This window comes from Rousettus aegyptiacus, unplaced genomic scaffold (assembly GCF_014176215.1).
Source record: "Rousettus aegyptiacus isolate mRouAeg1 unplaced genomic scaffold, mRouAeg1.p scaffold_m13_p_4, whole genome shotgun sequence".
Classification (NCBI taxonomy): Eukaryota; Metazoa; Chordata; class Mammalia; order Chiroptera; family Pteropodidae; genus Rousettus; species Rousettus aegyptiacus.
Window position 1 is genome coordinate 119,387,745 of NW_023416307.1, and position 22,239 is coordinate 119,409,983.

Here is a 22,239-nt window from a genome sequence, read left to right on the forward strand (position 1 = left end):
TATGACAAACCTACAGCTAACATCATACTCAATGGGGAAAGGCTAAAAGCATTTTCTTTAAGGTCAGGAACAAGACAAGGAGGCCCACTTTCACCACTCCTCTTCAACATTGTATTGGAAGTCTTAGCCACAGCAATAAGACAAGACAGAGAAATAAAAGGCATCCAAATTGGAAAGGAAGAAGTAAATCTCTCATTATTTACCAATGAGATGCTACTATAGAGAGAGAATCCTAAAAATTCTACCAAAAAACTGTTAGAACTCATCAATGAATTCAGTAAAGTAGCAGTTTACAAAAAAATATTCAGAAGTCAGTGGTATTTTTATACGTCAATGATAAACTTTCAGAAAGAGAAATTAAGAAAACAATCCTATTTACAAGTGCGCCGAAAACTATAAAATACCTAGGAATCAAATCAACCAAGAAGGTAGAAGACCTGTTTTCAGAAAATTAAAAATCATTGAAAAAATAAGATATAAATAAATGAAAGCATATATTCTGTTCATAGGTAGGAAGAATCAACATTGTTAAAATGGCCATACTACCCAAAGCAATCTATAGATTCAATATGATCCCCATCAAAATACCAATGGCATTTTTCAGAGAGCTAGAACAAACAATCCTAAAATTTATATGGAGCAATAAAAAACCCTGAATAGCCATGGCAATCTCGAGAAAGAAGAACAAAGTTGGAGGTATCACACTACCTGATATCAAACTATACTACAAGTCTACAATAATCAAAACAGCATGGTGCTGGCATAAAAACAGATACATTGATCAATGGAACAAAATAGGCCAGAAATAAATCCATGCCTATACCCTCACTTAATATATGATAAAGGAGGTAAGAATGTACAATGGGGTAAAGACAGTCTCTTTAATAAATGGTGCTGGGAAAATTGGACAGACACATGCAAAAACAAGAAGCTGGACCATATACACCACATACAAGAATAGACTCAAAATGGATTAAAGACTTAAATGTAAGATCCAAAACCATAATACTTCTAGTAGAAAACATAAGCAACAAACTCTCTGATACTACTAACGGGAATTTCTTTTCAGATATATATCCTCGAGCATGGGAAAAAATAAACAAATGGGACTACATCAAACTAAAAAGTTCTTGTACAGCAAAGAAAACCATCAACAAAACAAAAAGACCACTGACTGACTAGGAGAAGATATTCATTAATGATACATCTGAATAAGGGGTTAATATCCAAAAATATATAAAGAACTTCTACAACCCAATAACAAAAAAACAAACAACCCAATTAAAAAATGGGCAAAAGATCTGAACAGATACTTCTCCAAAAAAGAAATATAGACGGCTAATTGACATATGAAAAGATGCTCAAGGTCGCTAACCATCAGAGAAATGCAAATTAAAACCACGATGAGATATCAGCTCACACCTGTCAGAATAGCTAACATCAATAAATCAAAAAAGTGTTGGCGAGGATGCAGAGAAAAGGGAACCCTCATACATTGTTGGTGGGATTGCAAATTGGTACAGCCACTATGGAAAACAGTATAGAGGTTCCTCAAAAAATTAAAAATGGATATACCTTTTGACCCAGCAATTGCATTTCTGGGTATTTATCCAAAGAAAACCAAAACAATAATTCATAAAGATCTATGCACTCCAATATTCATGGCAGCACAATTTACAATAGCCAAGATATGGAAGCAACCTAAATGCCCATCAACAGAAAATTGGATAAAGAAGTTATGGTTCATACATACAATGGAATATTACTCAGCTGTTAAAAAAATGAAATCCTACCATTTGCAACAACATAGATGGACCTAGAAGTTATTATACTGAGTGAAATAAGTCAGACAGAAAAAGATAGATACCATATGATTTCACTTATATGCGATTACAAAGAGAAAAAAAAGAACAAACTAATCAAAAACAGACTCACAAATAGAGTGGACAATTTGGTGACGGACAGAGGGGAGGGAGTGTTAGGTGGCTGGGGGTGAAGGGTTAAAGAAGTACAAATTAGTAGTTGATAGTTCGACACAGGGAGCATGGTAGAGGGAATGCAGTTAGCATTAATATGATGGCTAGGTGGAGGGCCAGGGGAGCGAGAGAGCAATTGGAGGGATCGTTTTATGAACTATATAGATGTCTAACTAAGGTACTGTATACTTGAAACTAATTTAAATAAGGAAATTTATTGAAAATAAAACAACCGAAAAAACAAAAAACACCTGACACTTTGAAAAAATAAGTACAGATTGGCAATTAAAAAATAGTCCTGGGGATGGAAAGACAGCATAGGAAATATAGTCAGTAATGTTGTAATAACTAGTGTCAAGTTGGTACTAGACTTATAGAAAGGAAGTACTTCATAAATTATATAAATGTCTAATCACTATGCTGTATACCTGAATTTAATATAATATTGAATGTTAACTCTAATGGAAAAATAAAAAGAAAATAAAAAATAAAAATAAGACGAAGAAGACGACGAAGACGACGAAGACGACGAAGACGACGAAGACGACGAAGACGACGAAGACGAAGACGAAGACGAAGACGAAGACGAAGAAGAAGAAGAAGAAGAGGAGGAGGAGTCAGGGCCTTGACAATAGCATTAGAGTCCTAGATCTAGAGATACCTAAGCAAGATTTACCACTGGACTTTTCCAGCTTACAGGATCCAGTGAATTTTCATTTTTGCTTATGTGAAAAAATACTGACATAAACTCTGCTTTTAACAGTGTGAAGACACCAAATAACTGTGGAGTGAGACAACCTCCTGAAAACCCTCCACCAAGTACCAGCTTTCACACAGTTCCTGCAAAAGGACCAAGTTCCAACCAATTAGAAGGAGCATAAGCTCCTTAAGGCTGGGACTCTTGACCTCACAGAGTGTAGATCAGGAAGACTTGCATGCAGAAGGAGCTCCTTAAACACCCATGCACAAAGCCCCCATACATTCATGTGAAGATGAGAACAGCTAACAAACATTTTTTGACACAATGGTTCCGGGGTGAAATCAATTTCTTTACCTTAAAAATCTTGCAATGGTAGTTTGACTTAATTTTCAATAAATGGCTAATCATGGTTTTAAGAGACTATTACTATAGGTCCTAGAGCTTTATGAGCTGTATTCTAAACTTCTATTTTTAAAGGACATGTCTCTCTCTCCCTCAGATGAACTCAAAGGTGGGTGATTTCCATGGCTAAAGTCACTCTTTAAGTCTAGAAAATAATATTGTTTTAAAATGTCATTTAAAATAATCCTTTAGAAAATTTTAATGCAGGAAATAAGGTGGGTTCTTCCTCAATCCCCAATTATCCACACAGTCTCTGGGCCTCTCTTCCACCTCACCAGACATTGCTACAGCAAGGCCTGTCTCTCTGTTCTTACTCTTTGCTTGACTAGATGTTCTCATGTTAGGTTATCTTTGGGGACATTCCATGGTTTTCCTAGTACTGAGATTCCAAGCAAACAATGGGAAGGAAAAAAAAACAACAAAACTAAATACAAACAAAAACCTCTGTCTCCTGTAGTTCTAAATCCCACTGCCTTTCTACACTCCAGCTTGTTTTCTCATCAAATAACAAAATTTGAGACCCACAGATGTTCCCTATTTAAATATCTGGTATATGTAAGCACTGGCCATCTCCCAAAGTGTTTTTATTTCCAAAGCAAAGGCTTTAAAATCATGTCTTAGAGGGATGGGGGCTTCTCCAGTCTGTCCTAGAAGGTCAGCTTATCCCTGAACACACAGCTTGGACAGCTCACTGGCTGTTTCTCCTGGCCGTGTCCTAGCTTGCCAATAACTGGGCTCCCCACGCTCTGTCATGTCACCATCCCTTGCCTCCAAATAATGTGTTAGCCTACGCTCTGCCCCACCTTCCATCTGGACCTTTGCTACTCTTCCCTTATCCCTCGCCCCTGCTTCCCATCTTCTTCCTTTCCCTGCTCCTGGACACCTTCCTTCTTTACCTCTCCTTCCCAAACTAATTTATGTCTCCTGTTGCTGCAACTCCAAATGCTGTCATCTACATGTTTTTGCAAGAAGCTGAAATGCAGACTTGAGCCCTGAACTCTTCCCCCTGTTACTGGGGCTGGAATACTGGGCTACGAGGAAACAGAAAGGCCCTAAAACCACTCATAGGTTCTCAGGAGTGGTGGGCCCCACAGATGCCTACCCTGGAGCCCGGCAACGAGCTACGGCAATAAATCTAGCACCATGCCTACCGCCCTCTGCTCCATGTAATTACTCCCAGCATCTCTATGGGACCGTGTTTACAATGAAAGTCTTCATCTTCAGAAATGCTTAAAATGACAGGTCTGAGGAAGTCCAAGGATACCTTAGGATGGCTATGAACAAGTGACCTGATGTGGTCAGGCTAGGAGTTTCTGGATCTCTCTTAATAATACCAAATATTATTATTAATAATATTTATCATTGTTAATAATGCTTAGTACTAGTACCAGTTATAATACTTATCATTCTAGTTGATAACAACAGTAATAGCTATTGTTTGATAATTGCTTTACAAACAATACCTCGTGTAAACCAAATATCGGTCTTTTATGGGAGGCCCTATCATTAACTCTCTGAGGCTCAGGGAGGGTGAGTGATTTGCCCAAGATCATAGAGCTAGTAAATGTGATTCTCTCAAACAGTCCACTCTGTCACCACTATTGGGATGGTGTTGGCCTATGTTTGGGGGTTTGTTTGTTCGTTCATTTGTTTTTGCTATGACTCTTGCAAACAACAAATAAAAGGTTCAGGTGTGGGTGAGATTCTGTGTGTTCTGGAGAGCATCACACAAAGCTCTCTTCCTAAAAAACCAATATCCACACAAACTGAGGCTACTCAGTTTTGAGCTATTTTCTCCCTCTCCACATTATTTTCAAGGTGAATATGGACGTTGTCTGGCTTTTGTTGGATTCAAAACATTATCGAAGTCTACGGCCATGCTACCCTGAACATGCCTGATCTTGTCTGATCTCGGAAGCTAAGCAGGGTCTGGCCTGGTTAGTACTTGGATGGTAGACCACCTAGGAAGACCATGTGCTGTAGGCATAAAAAACAAAACAAAACAAAACAAAACAAAAATAACACTATTGATTACACTGATGAATCACTGACCTAAGACATCTCTTTAAAATCCTTGTCATTTTATAATTTGATCTTCAATTTCATTTGCACTGTTTGTGAAAAGGATGTAATGAGGACTTCATTGGCATTTCATAAATGTCTGCAGCCATGTATCTGCCCATCTATTTATTACCTTTCTGCCCATTTACCCATCTACCCATCCATGCACCTACACATCCACTCATTCTTCCTCTCACCAATCCACTCATTCATCTATCTCTTCCTTCCTTTCTATTTCATTATAAGATCCCTGATCCAGGCTCCTACTACCTCCTACCACTAATCTGTTTATTAGTGTCTATGGATCAATAATATGTAACTTCTCTCCCTGAGTCAAGCATATCTCTTTTCAAAGCCATCAAATATGCCAAATTAATTATCCTTAAACCTGGCTCTGATCACATCACCCCCTATTCAGGAACCTACAATAATTCTCCAATGTCTAGAAAATAAAACCCCGATTCTCATTCTGACACCTAAGGGCCTCATTGATCTGTCTTCAGCATTTTTACCCCCTTAATTTCAGATACCAATATTTAAATATCTAAATAGAAAATATTTAATATGTCCAATATTTGTAGAAGGAACAATAACAAACACCCATGAACATGCAACCCAAATTATATAACTATTAAGATTTTCTCATCTTTGCTTCAAAATTACTCTTGAGAAGCAAAATGTCATAGATACAGCTGAAGTGTTGTCTCCTTTCTTCTTCCCTCATCCCTCAGTTCTGACTGATGTGTATTCTTATGTAGTCCACATTTTAATAGTTCTATGTTAGACAAGTGTCTAACAAGATACACTATTAACATGTGTTTTAAATTGCATAAAAATAGCATACTGTTCCTTGCTTTTCTTTAATTCTACATGTGTTTTCAATTTTTACCCACATTGCGACATGTAGATCTAGTTCCTTCATCTTAACTACTGTATAATAATCCATTGTATGACTCTCCATAGCTTATTTAACCATTCTCTTCATGATGGACATTTAAGTGATTTCTCATTTCTTTACTACAAATACTATTGCAGCAAATATCCTTATACAAGACTTTGGGTGCATGCACATACACTAGAATATATTTAGGTTACACTTAAAGGTGGAATTGCCGGATCACAGGATACGTATATCTTCCTTCACTGTTTCTAGATACTGCCCAATTGTTCTCCAAAGGAGCTGGACAAATTTGCACGTTTACTAAGAGGATATGAGAGACCTTGCTGTCCCACATTCTTGCCAACATTTAGGATTGTTTTACCAACCCAGTGAGACTCCAATTATCTCATTTTATTTTACCTTCTCTTGATTATTAGTATGAGCATCTATTCTTGTACTTTTAACCATTTAAAAATCATTTTCTGTAACTTATCCATTTATATATTTTACCCATGTTTCTATTGGATTATTTGCCCTTATTAATTCACAGGAGCTGATTTTATATGCAGGGAATTCAGCTTTTATTAATTCTGTGCATGCCAAATATCTTCTTTTCTTGTTTGTATTTTCTCTTAATAGCTGTTGTTGCTGTAGGAAGATAATATTTTAGTTTTATATAATGAAATTTATCAGTATTTTTCTTTATGGTTTGTGCTTTTTTATTTTTTAAGCAGAAAAACATTTTTAGGTTTCTTTTCCTACCCCAGTTTTTAAATATAATCTACATTTTCTTTCAAAAGTTTTAAAGTTTTGCTTTTTACCTTTAGCACTTCAATCCATTTTGAACATATTTCTGTGAACTCCGGTGATCTTATTTTTTCCCTATAAAAAAATACATGTGTAGAGGGTGGCTCCATAGTGTAGCGATTAGCACATCTGCTTTACATGCAGAAGGTCCCCGGGTTCGCGCCCCAGGTGGAGGCACAGACCGCACCCTGGGTGTGCCAGGCCCCAGGTGCACACCGTGAGTGTGTAGGAGAAGACACCTCACCTTCAGAGATCCAGTTCTTAAGGGGAAACGGCAACATCCATAGGTCAGGGGTGGAAGTGGGGCAGGGGAATTAAAGAGGGGGGAAAAAAGTGTGTATATAAAATCAGTTTCTAAAGATAGTATGAGAAGGACAACGAACCAATGGAATTGGCCCACTTACTAAATCCTTTGCTCCCATCTGTAACACACCACTGCGTTCCCATGAGTGGAGGGCCATTTCTGGCTCTGATCTGTCCTGCTGGTCAATTTACCTAGCACCGCTGTAGCACCACCTGTGTTATTCACTATCATGTTAGGAAAACCTTGATAGTCTGATAAGGCAAATGCTCCAACAAATACCAAAAAATATAACTTACAGACCTCATTTTCTTATTATGGTGAAATAAGGTTAAAAATTAAAGGTAAGTAAAAGCTTTTTAAAAATCTCTGAAACTAAAATAAACATAATTCTGAATAATTCATGGGGCAAAGAAGAAATTGTAATGGAAATTATGAAATATTTATATCTGAATGACAATGAAAGCATTACTTACCAAATCTTCTAGGATGTAGCTAATTTGTAGCATTAATGGCATTAATTTTCAATCATTCTTGTTTTCTAATGTATGCATTTTTAAATTACATTTTCTAATTGAATGTGGCAGGGAAACAGGAATGTTAATTTTTGTATAGTGATCTTGCAACCAGCCATCTTGCTGAACTCTCTTCAGAAGTAGTATGATATTTGCTGTTGGTTTTTCGTAAATACCCTTTGCCAGGCTAAGGAAGTTCCTATTTATTCCTAATTTACTAGGCATTTGTATCTTCCATGGTAAAAAGTTAGAAGCATGCCTTTTAAAAGTCAAGAATGCCGCTTCTCTCCCATTTCCCTTCACACCGTACTGGATGAAGATCCTGACCGATATAAGGCAAGGAAAAGAAACTCTTAAGAGGTTATCAAAGAAGAGACAAGACCACCATCACTTAGAGCTAATCACCAATCTATTTCCTGAGCACATTTTCTTACTTCAGATCCTTTATTTAACCTATGGCCCTAAATAAAATAGTCCTTCATCCCATCTTCAATCTTAATTCTCACTATGTTCTTTCTCATAGTCCCTTAAATAACCACCCCCAGTAATAGCTAATATTTATTGATTGCTTACTTTGTACCAGGTAGGGATTTTTAAAATCCTTTTTTAATCCTTAGAATGACCCCATGAAGGTTATTATTAGCTCCATTTTGAAAATGACGAAACTCAGAGGATAGAGGGATTAGGCTGAGCTCACATGGCCTGGAAGTGGCAGAACAGGGAACGGGCCAGAGAGTCTGTCTGGTAACCCTAACCACCACGCTAGACTGCAACGCCAGCCTGCCTGTTCACGATACAGGACCCAGAATTCTCTGCCCATCAGCCTTTTCTTTAGTCTGGAATTCTGTATCTCACTTTTCCCAAATCTCTGAATATCTGCTTGGACACTGTGAGGCACCATCCAGATCCCCTTTAGGATTAGAGGACTTGTGCCCTTGGCTGTGGGGGGTGCTGCCAGCAGACATTCTCAGGAGTCAGTTGAGGCCTTAGTTAACAACTGCACCACGACCCAACTTCTCCATTGGCTGACTCCTGCTTCGTCTCTTTCCTTCTGGGAGTAGGGACCCCAAGAGCATTCACTAATATGCTTCTGCATCATAATCACTGTCTTGGAGTCTGCATTCTGAGGAACCTAGGCTGGAATAGATCCTAATCCTCCTAGGCTCACTTCAAATGCTACTTCCCCAACATAAAATCTTCTCCAAATTCAGCCCAGATTAGAAGCCTTCTTCCACTGAAACAACTTCCCTCTCTCTGTATTTTAATCACTGCCACATATCTGTCTTCACTTCCATTCTAAATGGTGAGCTCTGTGAGAGAGGGCATCATGTTTGATTCATTTCTCTGCCTTCTTTCATACCTGTCCTTACCACTGGGCTCCGGAGTAAGACAAATCTAGATTCAAATCCTGGCTCCACCTTTATCAGCATCAGTTTCCTCATCTGTAAAACTAGGTTAATGACAGCATCTTTCTCTAAGGCTTTAAGAATTAAATGTCTATAAAATGTTTAGCTCAGAGCCTGGCACACAGTAAGCACTCACTAATTGTTTGTCGTCTATAATTATTGTTTACCTACTGTCATGATAATATTAATATATGTTTATTGAATGGGTTGGGAATGCCTGATGGTGACCAGCTCAGCAGGCTTTACTACCAGAGTGAGTGTTCACGACTTCATCTCCCTGGGAGACGGTGGAGACTGGCTGAAGGTCCCTCATGCCCTGGCAATTTGCCTACTTTGCTCTCTCATCCTCTCTCCCTCCCTCTCTCTCTCTTTCTCCATGCAGGCCTCATAGCTGGACCCTCCGGCATGCAAACCCTCAACTCTCTCCTTCAACTCAACAATAAAAAAATAAACTTGGCTTTGAATCCAAGGCCATTGGTGCTTTTGATCCTGGTTACAAAGCAAAGCAATTACTGCACACAAAAGCCCTGATTTATTTATGAAATGTGACGGACATCTTCGAGGCGGGAACGAAAAAGCTCACTGAAGATCAAGCCCTATTGCCACAGAGTGAATAGCTGCTTTCAGACACAAGCCCCCCAAATGCCCTCTCTTCTTTGCTAAGAGTCTCTCCTCATTAGTGCTTCCTCCAGAACACCGCAGCTTCCAACAATCAAATTCACTTCACTACCCAGCAAGTAATTAAATTCTGCAGGCATCAAAGCACAGAATAATGGGTAGCTATTGTTAAGGAAGCTGAGGCTGGAAATGAAATGGGCTTCAGTGCCCAGTCTCAAAACATGGTCAGAGTGAGAAAGGAGAGCAAGCAGGATGCAGATGAAACCTCCCACTGGTGCACCACAGCGGGCAGTAGATTTAGTACAAGACCTGGAGTCCGAAACCTGCGTTTGGGGCCAGATTTTGGGCTTACCAGAGAGGAGCCTCAGTTATTTCACGTGGAAAACAAGGAAAATGAACTAGGTACGTCATTCTCCATATGCAGTTCCCAGGCCAGGAGCATCAACATCGCCTGACAACTTATTAGAAATGCAGATTCTCAGGCTTCACTCCCACCTACTGAATCAGAGACCATGTGGGGGAGGCCCAGCAATCCATGTTTAACAAGCCCTCCCGGTGATTCTGACTAGAATTTTATTTTATTTAGGGCCACGGATTAAATTTGCAAACCAACCACTGGTAGATAATGTTTAAAGATAAGGAGGCCACAAACTGAAGTGCATAAAGGGCCAGGGACACAAAAATAAAGCAGCCAAGTAGGTATTACATACCGGCCAACAGCAGGCACTGTGGAGCGATGGAGAGCATGTGCCCTGACTGAAGGGGCCGGCAGCTACTCACCTGCAGCCAACTACTGCCAAATATGGACCCACGTGGGTCTGGTATTGGCAGAGCTTCTAATTTTTCAAGAGAAACACAAAATCCTGATTTTTATGTGAAATCTCACAATTTTAAAATGTCGATTTAATTTTCTAAACGTAGCGAGGGCCAAGCAGATTGCCTTTGAGAACCCACTTGAGCTGTGGACCACCATTCTGCAGCCTCCATTCTGAGTTGCCTCGGACCTGCATCACGATATGCTATACCCACTGTGCTCTTGCCTTTCTCCTAATGCTGAACTCCCAACTGCCTACTTGGCAGACTCCTATTCATCCTTCAACACCCAACTCAAGGGTCACCTTGACTATATCTCATTCTCAATTCTCTGCACCACTTTCCATCTCTCCACTAAGAAAGGAGAGAAAAATCAAACACGGGGCCAAGGAAATGACATGTGGAAGAAGGCACACCAAGGAGGAAGGCATGGAAGAGTTATAAAACAGGCTTTTCCACAAGGAAAAAATTAGAACCTCTTGAAAAAGTTACCCTATTGCTGCTTTTTAAAACCACTTAAATAAGGACACTGATCTCATTTGATCAGAATCTAAGAAAATAAAGCTTTAAAGATGCAAATATAAAAAAAAAAAAACATAAGTCCAGAATTCATAGGACAGATTAAAAAACAGTTGGTTCAGAAATACCTGGAGATTTGAGCCGAGAGTCCGGAGTGAGTCAACCATGTGATGAGACTATCGTGAAAAAGGCAAACGCTTTCACCAAGTTCATTATTAGGAATAGAGTCACATAGCCCTGCTATACTCTTAGCTGACCAGAATAGAGTATTCTGAATTGTCCTGTATATTAACTTCTATGGGCCAGAGAAGACCCAGAGAGGGTGACCTAGGTGGGGAGAAAACACAAAGCCAAATCACAGGGAGACAAGAGAAGGAACCTGGAATATTTACCCAGAGGTGGGGAAGACCTGGGTGGGTGATCATAATTTCTGTCTTCAAGCAATCGACAGATTTCCATATAATTTGAGCTATGCGGCCCTCAAGGGTATGACCAGGTCCAGTGACTGGAAAACGCTAAGATTTCATCTCAACATGGATGAGAATTTTCTGTTGATTACGATGGTCCCCAGATGGAACAAGCTGTCCTGAGAGATAATGAATGCTCTTTATCGAGGAAGATCTAGCAGAGGGAGGATCATTCCTATAAAGGATGATAAAAGGGCTAGAATAGAAAGCCTCATGGGGACATCTTCTTATAAGAGCACCCCAGTTATTCCTGGGGAACCACCCTCACCCATTCTCCGTCCCATGTGTCAGGTGGATTTGAGTGTATACCTGGTCTCAGGGGTGGGTGCATTTCCCAGGCCTGGTCAGTCCACGGTGCATCCCTCAGTCACAGGTGCAGAGTCAGGAGTGCTCACGTGACCCACACTGTGCCAATCAGAGTCCATAAGACCCAATTCTGGGAAAAGGGAGCTCTCACTTTCCACTGAACTTGAAACAGATAGGATGTAAGCCTGGAGCTTCCAGGGGCCATTGGGTCATCATATGGAGAGTGACTGACTACAAGAAAAGCCCTTCGTTGCTCCCCCAAAAGGGGAAAAATTGGGGCAGAGCTACAGAAAGACTGAATTCCTTTGTACCCTTGAAGCACCCCCATGCCTGAAGCCAGACTTGTCTCCAAAAGCTGGTAAGTTCCCTTTCTTCCCTCAGGCCAGCTGAACTGGGTTTCTGTCGTTTGCAACCATGAGAATCCTGATCCTTACAGTGGCCTCTAAGATCTTATCCAGTTCCATTCTGCTATGGTGGGGTCCACACCTCACACTTAAAGCAAAGGCCACTTGCATGCCTAAATCCATTTGCCCAGATGAATCCTAGAATGGCTTCTGGAATTTGAAGTGCTGTCTCTATTCATAAGAATAGATTCCTGCAAAAGGGAAAATGGAGAATCATAAAAAGCTAAGTTATTAAGTTAAATAGTATCTTGCCTTAGTGAGAAGCTGGCAGACCAGGCAGCTGCCCCAGACCTGAGCCCAGGAAGGTCACATGGCCTGGAAACCACTCCTGCTTTCTGCGGATGGCCCCCAGAGTGTGACATGGCAGGGTGGTAAAAGTATAGCCCCCAGAGTACTAGCACCCTATCTTAGAAACGGGGAGGGCACTCCATTCTATTGGTCACTGGCAAGCCACCATTTAATGAGCTTCTACTGGATGCCAGGCCTATGCTGGCCACTTGGCCTACATCTGCTCTTCAAAGCAGACCCTTGACATAGGTATTGTCATCATCTCCATTTCCCAGATAAGAAAACCGAGGCTTAGAGACACTTGCCCAGGGTCACACAGTCAGTGAGAGGCAGTTCTGAGACAGACTCCAATAGCCCAGGCACACTGCCTCCTGCTGGTGAGGACAACGGGCCCAAAGTCACCAAGTCTGGGTTCTTGCAGCTTCTCAGGTTTTACCTCCTCATCCGGAAAATGGATGAATGAGGAGCCCCCAGTCTGACCAGAAATCAGCCCTTGCAGTCATTTTGGGGACTGCAGAAATTATTATTACATAAGGAATGCAGCCTCAGTGCCAAGATTATCTATAACTGATGTGACAAAAAGGAGCTGTGCTGTACGAAATCAGCCAGCCAGGCCCTGTTCCCATCTCTCTCCCAGCCCACAGGGGCTGGGTCGTTTCCTTTGTTCCATAGGCACAGGCCTGGTAACAAGGCAGCCAGGAGCTCAGCTGTAGACATTTTTTCATTATTTTCCACCCTGTTAACCTCCATCACAAGTGAGGCTGCTGTCAGCCTAAATGAGAACTGAAAAGATTTATCTCACTTGTCCCCCAGCTCCGCTCAGAAAAAGACCCTTCATTTCCTAAAGGCTTTCATGACCCTTTGTCTGTGAGTTACTCCCACCCAGAAAAAAAGATGTGACAGAGGCAGCAGACAGAGGCTTGTGATGGGACCAAGTGACCTGAATCACTTCAGTTTGGCTTTGCAAAGCACTGTGTGATTTTTTTTTTTTTACTGCACTATATTTACCTCCCTAATTATGTTAGCTTATGCAAATATTAAACTTAGACTATGTTTCATAAACACAGCCCTAGGAGGAGACCAGAACATATTGTGAGGAGGGAGGGAACTAGCTTGCAATTAAAATTTTACTATAGAAGTTGTCTTCAGAGTGAACGATCGAAATACAGACCATGGAGAGATTATTATATTTCAAATCGACTTGTCATCTTCCTTGTGCTTCTAGCAATCCCAGGTCACCTAATCCCTAAAACTGGCACCTGACAAGGACAGATGAGATGGATTATTTTTGTAGTAATAGCCTGTTACATTCCTATAACAATAGCCAGCTTTCCTGAGCACTTAGTGCCAGGAACTACTCCATGCTCCTTGGGATTAAGAACCCTCTTAATCCTCCCAACAGTCCTGTGGAGATTTCTATCCTTATCTCACAAATGAGGAAACTAAGGCACAGAGCGTTTAAGGAACAAGCCCAAAGACTAATGATGGAAAGCTAATGATGGATCCATGATTATGAACCCAGGAATGTCAAGAATTCTGGACCAGAAGGCCACAGCCTCCCTGAACCACTTCTCAGTAACACCTCCCTCCTTCACATGCACCGATTCATTTGACCCTCGCACTGCTGCTGGGAAGTAGTGGATCTTAACCCCATTTGTGAGACAGAGAGGGTGAGGCTCACGGAAGCTAAATGGCAGACACAATGTAAGGGACTTGCGGGAGACAGAGACCTCAGGGGCATAAAACATGACTGCTCCCTCCACATTTGAGTTCTGGGCATTTATATGGGTAAAACCTTTCTGAAAGCAACCCAGCAGTCTGTTAAGAGACTTAAAAATAAGCAAACTTATAACCCCAAAATTCCTGTTGTAGACACTGATCTTAAAGGAATAGCAGTAAATGTGACAAAGATATATATACAACGTCACTCACGGCATTATTTATAAAAGTAAAGGAATGGAATAAGCTGAGTGTTCAACAATAAGAGGTAGGTTAAATAAATTAGGGTTCATCTGCATAATAAAAACTATGTAATCATTCGAAAATGTTATAGAAATACATTTTTTGACATGGGAAAATTCTGAAGTGTTATATAATTTTTAAGCAACATAAGCAGATAGTAAAATCATATATGCAGTCTGACCTCACTTGGGAAAAGTACATACGTACATTGGAAAATGTAAAAACATGAGGACTCAGAGAAAACGTATTTGCATATGTACATATAAACAAATACCTATGACACCAAAGTGATTACTGCTGAGTGATAACAGTTCAGGTGATTTTAATTTTTATGTGTGTCCTGATGTCCATTTTTCCAAATATCCTATAAGGAATGTGTACTGCTTACCTAACCATGCAAAGGTTATCTTTATGGCAGTTGCAAAAACGACTGAGACCACCAGCCGTATGCAGGATTGAAACTCAGGGTCTGGGATGCCAAGTCTAGCCGTCGGCCCTTTGCACCCTTCAGCATACCTGGTGGCCCCCTTGCCCACCTTTTTGAAGAGTCTGATGACATCCTCACTGATTTGTGAGAGGCGGACGATGACATTGTTCATGAAGATGTCATTGAGGGTGGCATGGTCTCGGCTCTCCCGCCTGGTCTGATGCAGGACCAGATACCAGCAGTTCACGGGTGAGAGCAGGTACTGGTCTTTCCTGTGGAAATCAAGACAGCTCAGGTTGGCTTCATTGGAACTATCATCCAGACCGTGTTCTATGGTGTCACCATGGCTCCTTAGACCCCCATCCGGCCCTTCCAGGCTGAGTTTTATTCTAACACATTTACAGTTGGGGAAATGGATACCGTAAGAGCTGAAGTCATCCTCCCAAGGTCTCAGAGCAGTGCTGGGGCCAAAATCCAGGTCTAAGTTCTATCCTGTCTACTCTCCCACTGCATCTGGCATTTGCTACATGCATCTCTCCCTTCTGGGAAGAGGCTGCCTTCCCCAGGGCTAAGAAATACTAAACCAATTATGTTTGGAATACTTGTATGAGTTCTAGAACTATGCATTGGAAAGAACAAAAGGTGGACCCTTCTCTTCCCCTTTCCTGCCTCTCCCAACTCCTGTGGTCCCCTCGGGCTCTTAACCCTTTTATACTCCCCCAGGGTCAGTTTTTGTCTCTTGGCTTCTTGGAATCCTGTGCCTTTGCCCTTCAATGAAGCTAGAGTCCTAAAGGGTTTAAGGTTCTATATTTGGAAGGAGGGGTTAAAGAAAGCTGCTTTGAGTAAAGTACATGTAGGACAAATAAATCTTTGTCTTGACTGATAGATTCTTAGTATCTTCTAGCTGGGAACTATGCCAAAAAGGGGGTTCTCAAAGTATGGTCCTCAGACCAACAGCAGCAGCATTGCCTGGGATCTTGTTAGATCCCAGATTCTCGAGCCCCACTCCAGACCTGCTAAATCAGAAACTCTAGGGGTGAGCCCAGCAATCTGGGTTTTAATCAGCCTTCCAGGGGATGCTGATTCAAGCTGAAGTCTGAGAGTCACTGATCACTATACTATTGTTTCCCAAAGCTTGGGAAATAGGATGTTTCTGAAAAATGAAATGGGAAAATATATCTCTCTTGTCTGTACTTTACCAAAGACCCCTTGGTTAGCCTCAGTAAAGGGTGTATATATCATATTCTCCAGGAAGAAAGAGGGAAGGGCAATTAGAAACTAAAATCAAACCCATAATCCCATGCGGCCATCTTGTCCTCTGTCCCTGACTCTGCCCTTTCTCTGCTTTCCAGGGTGGGAAGGAGATATTGGAAAGGAAGGATGTGCAGGGAGAGGCCCATCCTCCACCTGAGGGTGGTCGGCTCAAGGTCCCCCGGGCCTGCCTTCCTCCACCTGTGCCCTATGGGTAGGCCACCTCCGCGGGCTGGCCACGGTTACCTCTCAGCCTCCCACTGTCAGTGTTTTTGAGGAAGGGAACTCCGCTGACTCTTACTATGACCACATCATCCTTCAAAAGCCAAGTGCAAGTGCTGGACGGTGCAGCTCCACAGGCCTCTGGGCACGCACAGTAGCCCACCTTCACCTCGCCCAACCCTGGACTTGGGGAGGGGAGGGGAGGAGGGGCCACCTGACTTAGAGGAATTGTCTTTCTGTCACCAAACAGGCAAAAACCTGTCTAGGCAGCAGGAATTGGGGAGAAGGGAATTTGGTTTAGAAGATAAATAAATTAGAAACTCTCTAAGGAAAAGGAAGGAGACATGCCATGATAGGAGAAGCAAACATATTTCTCCTTTGCTTATAACTCAGAGAACAAGCCAGAACACTAAAATTCAACAACCCGGCCCGAATCCTTCAACATTTACTCTGTGTCAGGTCGCAGGTGGACCATGGGGGACCATAATACGAGCCTGCCTTGGAGGGGCTCCTTGTCAAGTGGCTGAGGCAGAAGAAAAGGATTATAACGGAGGTGATAAAGCATCCGTTCTGCCTGAGAAGCTGGAGAAGATGCCACTTCCTGCCCCCCCGCCCCCCGTGCCCTCCATGTCCCAGGCACACAGTCTCCTTTTGCTTTCATGCCAGGCTCTTTCCCACCTGCGGCCTTCTCTCACGCTGTTCCCTCCATCTGGAATGTGTTAGTCCTGCTCTCCTCTGACTGCCTCCTTCTTTTCCTCTATGTCTCAGTTTAAATGATACCTCCCCAGAGAGGAGTATGCCTGTGACCACACTCTAGAGCCCGGGTCCTCAAAGTGTGGTCCCAACTAGCAGCATCAGGTGGGAGCTTATTGGGTCACCCCAGACCACTTAATAAGACACCTTAGGGGTGGGCCCAGCATCTGTATTTTAGCCAGCCCTACAGGTGATTCTGCTCCATGCTCACGTTAGGGAACATCTGATTTAAGGAGCTTCCATCTCCCATCTCTCACCCTATTGTAAGTTCTTTCAGAGCAAGAGCTGTTTCTGTTTTAGTCACCACATCTAGTGCCCAGCAGCATAGAAGATGACGCATAGGAGATGCTATGGAAGAGAGACCCATGACAAAAGGCTGCATTCGTGCTGGATCTTGAAGAATGGGTAGGAGTTTTCCAAATAGACGGGGTGGGAGTGGGACAGAGAAAGAAGGAATCGTAAGCAGAGGGAACTATGGGTATAAAGATAGAAAAGTAGTACAGTAGAGCTAGAATTCCATATGTGGTAGGGAGTATTGGTAAGACATGAGACTGGGGAGACAGGTTAAGGGCTTGACCGAAGGGCGAGGAGGCATCGAATGCCTGGCCAATAAGCTGGGACTTTATCCTCTAGGCCACATGGTTCTCGACCTGATTTGCAGAATCACCTGGGAGCTTTTAAAAAACACCAAGACCCAGGCCCTATCTAGAATCTCTGGAGGTAGAGCCTTGGTATTGGTATTTGTAAAAGCATTCTCTAGGAGATTCAAACGTGCACCCAGGGTTAAGAATGCTTATAGTAGGCAGTGAGGAATCATGGAAGTTATTTAAGCAGAAGTATAATCTAACCAATGTGTGTCTTAGAAAGGTCACTGAGGGCAGACTGGAAGATAGATGGATAGATGGATGGGTATATGAATGGGTAGATGGATGGATGAATAAATGGATGAATGGATGAGTGAATAAATGGATGGGTGGATGGATGGATAGATAGATGAATAGCTGGAAGGGCAGACAGATGGATGAATGGATTAGTAGGTAAGTAGATGGATGGGTGGATAAATGTATATAGATGGATAGATGAATGGGTAGATAGGTGGATGGATGGATGACTACATGAGTATATTGTGGATGGGTAGATGGGTGTGGGCATAGGCATGGGGCTGGAGACAAGAACGCCAGTCAGGAGGTGACCCAAGTCTGAAAGAACAGAGATGATGAGGGCCTGGGTGATGGCCTGGGAAGGCTAGACTTGAGAGAGTCCTCAACAAGAGAGCAAATAATCTTGGAGACGTCCTGGAAATTGAGAGGAGGGAGGGGGGAGGGGTGGATGGTGCTTCTGGGGTTCAGATCTCAGGTAACTGGGTGGATGCTGATGACATGAACTGGGATAAGAACTGCAAGGAGAGAAATAGGTTTGGACAGAAAACACTTTACACATCCCATTTTTCACTGCTTCCTAGGTGGTGATAGAAATGGAAAGATTAAAGGAGAGATGAGATAATTGAGCTGTTACCTAAATTACTTCAGGGCCTTAGCTCAGCCTGGGATGCGAGAACTGAATTGCATCAGGGAATTAAATGGGCAAAATTTATGGAAGCAACAGTGAGAAGGTGAGTTTCATGGGTTGGGGAGCAGATCTGAAAGGGTACAGAAGTGCTGGGATGGCTTGGGGACCATTAATTATGTCAGCTGGCCACAGAGATTAAATAAGAGGAAGAGCGGAAAGGACAGAGCTTTGCTTGTGAGAAGCTGTGGGCAGGAGGCAATGCAGCCTTAGATGGAATTACAGGGGAAGGCAGAATGAATGGAGGCAAAGAGGAGACAGTTACCTGGAAGTAACCAAGAACTTGTCAAATTAAAGTGAGTGGCTGCTGGGAAGATGAAGGTCTTGGTTCACTTGGGCTTTCATTCATGCGCTGTCTGGTATGTGTGCCAGCCATAGCTAGATGCTGTGGATGCAGCAGTGACCAGAGCAAGCAAGACCCTGCTCCCACAAGCCTTCCACTTGAGTGAGGAAGACTCACAAGGAAACAGAGGACAAAGATACAGCCTCGCGAATGCAGTGGTGAGAAGGAAGCTGTGGAACAGAGAAGGTGGTGGTGAGGTGGACCTGGAAGAAGTATATTCTAGACTGAGAATTAAAGGCTGGAATGGAATTTTATAGGGCAGAGCTTTCCAGGGGGAGAAATGTGATGAATAAAGGCCCAGAGGGAGGCTGGAGAGAACATACTGGTGAGCTGAACATAGCCGAGGGGCTTGAGCGTGGGGCTCTGGGCGTGGGTGGGAGTGATAAATGAGGTTGGAGAATTAGGCAGAGGCCACATAGCCAAGGTCCTTTAAGTCCCATTAGAGTTTTATCCTGAAGTCAGTGGAGAGCCATTGAAGGGTTTGGGGTAGTGGAGTGAAAGGGTTTAACTGCATTTTCAAACTCTCACTCTGGCTACCATAAGGAAGATGGGCTCCAGGGGGCCAAGGGAGAAGGCAAGGGATTCGGGATACACTTAGATGGAAAACTGACCGGACTAGAGATTGAATGGGGTTCAGATTGGCGTTGGGAGGGAGAAAAAGATGTCCAGGACCACTCCCAAGTTACCCAGGTTGCGCCTGGGAGAGAGGTGATATTTACTGAGATGAGGAGAAGCAGGTCAGCGGAGGGGCAGGGAGGGGGACAATGAGTTCTGTTTGAACGTGACAAGTCTAAAGGGAATATGGAACATCCAAATGGCAACACCTGGGCTAGAGAGACAAACATGAAGGCTGACACGCAGCTCACAGTCTAGTGGGGGAGATGATAACCCCCAGGGAGTCTGGCAAATGTACGTGAAGTTAGAATAGTAGAAAATGCTACAGATGAGGGCACGGTGCCATGAGAGCCCATAACAAGGGGGCCTGGTCTGATTTCAGATTTCAGGGGTTACTAAAATGTCCCTGAGGAAGGGGACTTTTGGCTATGCTCTAAAGGAAGAGGTGGAAGAAGCTAGGTGAAGTGGGTCAGGATTGTGGACTCAGGGGGAGAGGGTCCCAGGCAGAGGGAACAAAACAGGCAGAGGCTTGTTGGATGTCAGGGAGCACAGTGCATTTAAGGAACTGAGTAAAGGCCAGTGTGGCCAGAGCTCAGGATGAAGCAAGGCGGAGAGGAGGGGGCGGGTGCAGGGTGTTGCAGGCTCTGGCCAGCACATTGATCACTTGTTGGCCATCTCGATTTTTCTGGGGCCTGGGGAAAAAGCACACAAGCCATAGGTGGCAGAGCTGAACACTAGCCTTTGGGGACCTTCAATTTTCAGAACATCCTTCCTTTTCAGGGGTTTACTTGTCCATTTTGAAAGTGGGGTTCCTTGGACCTGAGAGCCAGCTCTCCATGCCAACAGCCATTTTTGCCGGCTGCAGTTGCACTTTTGGAGACGTCAGAATGAACCTGGACCTGTGTTCTCTCCTCTGAGCACGTCTCGAGCAGGCTTTCTCTTTCCAATCTAGCATCCTAGCATCTACACAGCAGGTGGAAGCTGCTGAGCTAAGGCATAATATGAGAACTTTCTTATATATACACATACATTTTTTTGCCAGAAAATAGCAAATGAAAATTTCTGGTGAGTCACAGCTTTCTTTCTTTGGCTAGGGGAACTGGGTCTGAGGCTCCAAGAGACTGCAGCTAGAGGAGCGGGGCCTTGCCAAACTGGTGAATTAGGAGAGTGAAATTAGCAATGAGCCAGCTTCTCCGGCTTCTCAGCTGGGGGCCGGAAAATTCCGCTTAGAAAACAGAACCCATTTCCAGGCCTACAGAGCCCCACTTTGCAGATGAATCCAAATATACTGCCCTGGGACCATGGTCCCTCAGGGAGGGATGCGAGTTCCTGCAGCTGATATTGTCCCCAGGATGTTGAGTGGCTGCCTCTGGCTTCCTGCTCCCTTCCAGAATGTTCATAGGTTACACTGGGCTTGTTTCACCTCTCTGAGGCTTTACTATCCCATCTACCAAATGGATGAGTGAGTGACCAAGTGGCCAGGGGGTCATTTCTGATCTCTCTGACAATATCGACTCTATTTTCCAAAACCAAAATGTGTATACATGATCTGAGAAAACTTTTAAATTTTCGAATTAAATGTAATGTGGTAACATTAGTTAAGAACATCATATAAGTTTCAGGTGTACAACTTTATAAGACATCTACATATCCACTGTGTGCTCACCAGCCAAAGTCTAATCTCTTTCCATCACCATATATTTGACCCCCTTTACATCAAGAAAGGATATTTTTTGTTCCTGATTCCCCAATTTATTTATTTGAAAAGCCTAACAAGAAGCACAAAAATGAAAATGATGAATGGCCATCACCTATCCTTTCATGTGTTTCTCTTCAATGGCAGGACAATGAGGCTGCTGAAACCTGGAGATGGTGGCAGCTCTTCCCAGGTCGTTGGCATTCCTGCCGCTACACCTGTGCACCTTTCCTCTTCACTCACTTGGAACGCTTTCTTCTATGCTTTCCATGCAGCAAAATCCCACCCTTTACGGCCTAGCTCTAAGGCCCTTCCTTCTGGGGTTATCTGAGATCCACAGAATGTTCCGTCTGAACCACTCATTTAGATCTTCTCATACGGTTACTTCCAGAGAACATCGTTTATGTTGTCAGTCATCTCATCAGTTGCCATTGGCACCTGTGGGGCTTGCTTCATCACTAATTCTATAAGCCTCTTGAAGGTGGAAACAATCTCTTATATTTCCTTGTCTCCCTCCATAGCCTTTGGCAGAATGTAATTCATTCATTAACTCACTCTTCTAATATTGTTGAGTATCGCTGTGTGCTGGGCAATGTACTAGTCATAGAAAATTAAAAAGATGACTAGATGTACCTTAAGAAGGCTCACAATCTGATCGATGACATGAACACACGACAAGAATTATGACTATTAGTCAGAACACTGTTAGTCGAAGTGAAAGAAATACTTCCAACTGGTTTAAGCAAAAATGGTAGTAATGGGAAGAGGAGAAATTTAAAGGCTCAAAAATTCTAATCAAAAAAATGTAAAGGACTAGGAGGTGCTCAGCCTCAGGCATAGCTGGATCCAGGGACTCATCAGGACCTCCATCTCTTAGCTCTGCTTTCCTCTCTCTATCGGCTTTACTTTCAGGCAAGCCTTCTCCAGACCAAAAATACCCT

At 42.8% G+C, this 22,239-nt stretch overlaps 1 protein-coding gene and 1 pseudogene across 6 annotated transcripts in view; one reads left to right on the plus strand and one right to left on the minus strand.

The window, feature by feature from the left end:
- Positions 1 to 22,239, minus strand: part of SRGAP3 (SLIT-ROBO Rho GTPase activating protein 3) — a 228,604-nt gene that overhangs the window by 83,393 nt on the left and 122,972 nt on the right. For all 6 annotated transcript variants that reach the window (XR_004950334.1, XM_036218674.1, XM_016134853.2 and 3 more), the window contains exon 3: positions 14,962 to 15,124. Coding sequence is in view for 5 of the 6 variants with exons in the window: in XM_036218674.1 (XP_036074567.1) it covers positions 14,962 to 15,124 (163 nt within the window). In the remaining variant the exon portion in view is untranslated. The remainder of the gene's footprint in view (positions 1 to 14,961; positions 15,125 to 22,239) is intronic.
- Positions 4,946 to 5,064, plus strand: LOC118602452 (annotated as a pseudogene).